Source organism: Jaculus jaculus, chromosome 5 (genome assembly GCF_020740685.1).
Source record: "Jaculus jaculus isolate mJacJac1 chromosome 5, mJacJac1.mat.Y.cur, whole genome shotgun sequence".
In the NCBI taxonomy this organism is placed as follows: Eukaryota; Metazoa; Chordata; class Mammalia; order Rodentia; family Dipodidae; genus Jaculus; species Jaculus jaculus.
This window is the reverse complement of record NC_059106.1, coordinates 154,562,113-154,567,324: the sequence shown is the minus strand read 5'-3', so window position 1 is coordinate 154,567,324 and position 5,212 is coordinate 154,562,113. Positions and strand designations below refer to the sequence as shown.

Genomic DNA, 5,212 nt, shown 5'->3' with positions numbered 1-5,212 from the left:
TAGTATCATATGTTAAACCTTATCAAATGTTTCCTTAACTTCACAGCATTTAATGCTGATGAGTTTTAAATGTGATGAAATTACAATGTATTGATGGATATTGAGATATCTTTAGGCTATTGCAAGTAGAAAATAATTGCACTTTATATTATTTCCCTTAATAGGTTTATCTCACTACTATCTTCAGAAGACGAATAGGTCAATTCATCTCCTTTTGGTGTGATATAATTTTGGATCCCCATGCAATCCCTAAATGGAAGGAGGCATTTTTGACTTCTTGCCATCCTCACTGTAAAGCAGACTCATGCTTACTTAACGGAAGCTCCATTAATTTAGATTTCCCTCAAAAAGAGTAAACAGATTTTTTTCAGTGTTAGAGATTAGAGGAGTGTGGAATTACCCTTAAGGAGTTGTCAATATCTTGATTACTTGTTTAAAATTATGAAAAATGTCCAAGCTACACTTAGCATGCAAGAAAAACAATGTTGCTTTCATGCTATACAGAAGTCAGGTAGGAGTTGCTCAGTATTTACAAGTATCTGACATTGTCATGAGTGATCCTGTCAGTGGGCCCAGGTTGAAGAATAACATGGGTCCCTGCTGCCTTTGAATGACACAGGACACTCACAAATGCAGAAATCTACAGAAAGAAAATTCATCAGGGAGGTGCAGCACTGGTGACAGTGAGGGACAGCACAGGTAGGGAGTTTACATGAAGAGGAGTGTCTGCAAGTCTTGTGAGAACAACCTTTGAGGTGATAATTACTGTTTCTCATTTTAGGTACCATTCAGTCCATGGAATTATACCTGACCTAAAAGTTTAAATAAATGTCTTACTTGGCTGGAAGGTAACCCTGAACATATTATTTAAAAAGAAAAAAAAATTAAACAATGATATCTATTTCAAGCATTTGGTCCCAAGGAATTAAAGTCAAGTGTTGCAGGCAGCTCTTTGTTGCTGAGTCAAACATCCAACCAGAAGCACCTTAATGGAGGAAATGGCTTGTTTCAGGCTTACAAATCCAATTGAACACCATCAATGGTGGATGAAGTTGGCTCCCTTGTATAGATCCCAGCAGAGAGACACCACCAATATCCAGAGCTACAAAATGGCCAGCACCAAGAACAACCAGCACTCTAAAGGTCTCTTTTCACACCCCAAGATGCACCTCCAAACACAACCAGGGGCTGGACTCCAAGATCCTAGCCCCCACTCCCCCAAATTGGCCCCTGTAGCAAGGATCTGACTTCTAGAGGCTCAGGTTGCAAGATCAATTTTAACAAAACCCTTAACTCTATGGGACCACACATTCAAACTATCACATTCAAACTACCACACCAAGTAGATCTGAATGATTTGGTACCTCTCTAACTGAGTGGGTAACACCTATCCTCACGTGCAGGCATTCATACTTAGAAAACACACCTTAAATAGCAAACCGAGCTTATAAGTCCTAAGTGCATGAGTTACTACTGTGGAAATTATTAGAATTGGGTTATAATTAAGGAGCTCCAGGGGCCAGGGCTATAACCACAGCTTCCAAAGTGGCAGCTTCTGGATTGTGACATGTCTCTGGGTGTGGAGACTTCAGTATGGCTATTGCCTTCATCTTGTTATAAAAGAAAAAGGCTCTCCATCTTTATTAGAAATTCTTGCACATAAATCTGATAAATCTGAGTTGACCAGTAAACTTATTGAACCTGACTTTAATATTGGTACAATTGAGGTTATGCTTTGTCTATCTGTTCAAATAATTAGCATCTGTGTCTTTCAGTAATTTCTGATTATGTAAGTTTATCTTCATAATAGATTGCTTCAATTAAGTATCTTTAATGGAGGCAGCAAATATAGCTTTAGCTTCAGTCATTTAGTACAATTATATGTTACTAAGTGTGAGCATTACCAAATTTCCATTGTAGGATTAAATATATGTTTTATTTAGTTAGAGAAGGTATTTCTTAGACCAGTTTTCAGAGGTATGTAGATATATGAAAGACAATAAATTTAAGGTTTAACTGACCATTATTTCTCAAATGTACATGATGATATTTATTGTTTTAAGTTTAAAAATCTTTAGTTTTTGGTTCATAGTTAATAACATTTTTGAAGTAAGTATGTATGATAAAAGGGGATTTTACCTTCTTTGGATTTTGAATAAGCTTATTTATCAACATATCCTGAGATACATAATTTATCCATTCTTTAAAAAAAGTGCTTATGAGGCTATTTTGTAGCAAGAAATGACAGTAGCAACAAAAATATTGTTCTACTTCTATAAAGAAAAGCATCCATACTTTATTAGTTATGTAAAATTTACTTGGAGTATTTAATATGTTCTGTCATGTTACAACATTTTCATGAGAATATCTGCTTTACAAAATTATGAAAGGATTTCAGACTAGGTAATTTAAATATATATAGTAGTGAGAATATTTAGTAATCTTAGTTTCTTCTTCTATGATAGTTCCTATGTAGTGTGTAGTGGTTTTCTTTCTTTTTTACTACCATCATCAGTGCAATAGTATTTTTTCCAGCTGTAAATGAAAACAAAATCAAGTATAATCAAGAGGTAAATCCCTATGAAGCATTACTTAATGAGATGATCATCTATCAAAATGGTTGTTCTTTTTCTCTTCCTCTTCCTCCTTATTTTTTTCTTAATAAAGTTTCCATAAATTACCACTCACCCAAAAGAATCTCAAATAACAGAATATATGTTATCTAAAATATATCTAAAAAACTCATCGCTTTTCTAATATAGAATGGTATGTTCAGATAATGGCATATAGTTTATCATGTTTTGTTTTGAGTTGATAAAATATAGTTAATATAACAAGAGAGCCAGACTTTAGAGTAATGCTTCTACAGGCAGGGAGAAATTAGAACTAGCTTGAGAATAGTTGGGCAAGGCATGGACATATGCAGGCAAAGGACATACGTAAGGGAATTGAAAAGGAGATAGAAGCAAGAAAGCATTGGCTGGGGTGAGAGAGCGGAAGCCAGAGAGAAAAAGCTAGTGTCACTGTTAAACTTTCACATGGAGACTTCTAGTAGGCATTTAGAACACCAGGAAAGAAAGAAAGAAAGAAAGAAAGAAAGAAAGAAAGAAAGAAAGAAAGAAAGAAAGAAAGAAAGAAAGAAAGAAAGAAAAAAGAAAGAAAGAAAGAAAGCAAGCTAAAGTGAGAAGGAAGACAAGTGGATGATGCCCTGGTTAAAAGGATAAAAGAGGGAAGTAGGAGGGAGGAGGAAGAACACATGGGTAGATACAATCTGCCATTTCAATAGGACTTCAAGTAGAACGAGCTATAGAGGTGAGTCCTGAAATCTGACATAAAAACTGAGCTGCGGTTTTAATGAGCAGGGTGAAACACAAAATTGTTACAAAGATAATCATGTTTAAAATACAGGAAAAAAAAGGTCACTGTAGCATCTACACTGTAGTCTGTTCTCTAATGTACATAACAGGCCGTGAGAAGTATTTTGGTTAAAATATTTTTATATATTTGAAATATGTGTTTGAAAAATATGGAATTTACAACTGAAATCTGACCAGCTAGCCATGGATTTAGTTGGAGATGGAGTTAGCAGTGTGAGAGTTAACAGAGCAGAAAAATTTTTTTGTTAAAAAAAAAAAAAATGCCACATGTAGATGGTGCAATAAATTTGGCAATGAGTCATTTCATTTAAGGTTTGGAGTGTGCATATTTTGTCTAGTCAGCCATTTCTTCTTACAGAAGTAAACAATAGGTTCAAGGATATCTTAACCAGAACATTAAGCAATCCCAAGTGTTTTATGGGAAGGAGCACCTCTTTGTGTCATGAGATAGCAGAGTAATGAGCTGTTGCAAGAAACAGCCAGAGTGACATAAAAGGAGGGAATGTGCGTGACTTATTGCCAGCTGCTACCAGGTATATAAGCATCCTTCATACATGCTGACTTTCACACTCCTGAGCTCGCCTTGATCAGTAAACCAAACCCTCCACTCCTGACACCATGAGCTACTACTACGGAGGCCTGGGCTACGGCTATGGCAACTTCGGGGGCCTGGGCTATGGCTGTGGATATGGCAGCAGCTTCCGCAGACTGGGCTGTGGCTGTGGCTACGGAGGCTATGGATATGGCTCTCAATATGGAGGCTACGGATACGGCTCTGGATTTGGAGGCTACGGATCCGGCTTTGGAGGTCTTGGCTATGGCTACCGCCGCCCATTTTACTATGGGCGTTATGGCTTCTCCAGCTCCTACTGAAATTCTGCCCTGGGGGAACAACAACTGAGGCATCATAAAGTCATCCCAACTTGACTATAAGAATCAAATCAAACAAACTGATTGCAGACCAGGCATAGAGGAAGAGAAGTCAGCATCTAAGAATTTTTTATCATCTTATAATTTTCCACACCATGTCTGTACTTCCTTTCATATGCAGAGATTTAAAAAAAAATTCCTTTCCAATAAATTATCCTGACTTAAAATAAGTGTGGCTGGATTTTATTTCTTATTTAAATTTTTTAACCTATTTTGTGTGATGCTTAGTCTCATTGTCACGATGACAGGATTTAGAGTCACTAGAGAATCAAATCTCTTAGCATCTCTTAGGAGTGTTCTAGTTTGGATTAACTGGGGTGAATGACCTACCCAAACTGTGGGCCTCCTCATTCCATGAGCTGGAGCCTACACTACATAAAGTGGGGAAGTAGAGCTTCATGTCCTGGCTGTGGACTAAACTGGGTAATGTGATGACAGTTTCCTGATTCTACTATGCCTGCCTGCCATGGCAAAGTCTACCCTCTGGAGTTGTAGTTCCAAGTAAACTCTCTCATTCTCTGAGTTGCTTCTAGCTGGATATTTTGTCTCAGCAATAAGTAACTGATAGACTTGATAAGGTACTTGATGTAGTTTCCTCAGTACTGACTTTAATATCAGCTTCTACAGGGAAGAACCTATAAAATACGAAATAATTTATCATACTATTTTTTGGTGTCCCCAGGTAGGCTCAAATCATGCTATTTTTAAATATTTATATTTAAATATTTTTAAATAAGTGAAGCATATAAACTATATACTATGTAGTTTATACTATAAGATAATTATATGTATACATGAACCCACAAATAAATCGTGACACTCAATTAAAAGAAAGTTTGTTTCCGTCTTCACACTAGATCATACTATTTTTCATTTCAATGACTTTATATGACATGGCAATGAAA

At 36.4% G+C, this 5,212-nt stretch overlaps 1 protein-coding gene across 2 annotated transcripts; it reads left to right on the top strand.

The window, feature by feature from the left end:
- Window positions 1-3,995: 3,995 nt before the first annotated feature.
- Window positions 3,996-4,250, top strand: LOC101597771 (keratin-associated protein 19-8-like). 2 transcript variants are annotated; one of them, XM_045148798.1, is made up of 2 exons: window positions 3,996-4,110; window positions 4,186-4,250. In XM_045148798.1, exons 1-2 carry the CDS (start codon window positions 3,996-3,998, stop codon window positions 4,248-4,250), a joined length of 180 nt encoding a protein of 59 aa, XP_045004733.1. The 2 variants fall into 2 exon arrangements, with proteins under 2 accessions (XP_045004733.1, XP_004654616.2); XM_004654559.2 differs by having other exon boundaries at window positions 3,996-4,250.
- Window positions 4,251-5,212: the final 962 nt, after the last annotated feature.

What these genes read in the sequence shown, in the direction of transcription:
- LOC101597771 (XM_004654559.2), top strand. Translation starts at nt 3,996, where the DNA reads ATGAGCTACTACTACGGAGGCCTGGGCTACGGCTATGGCAACTTCGGG.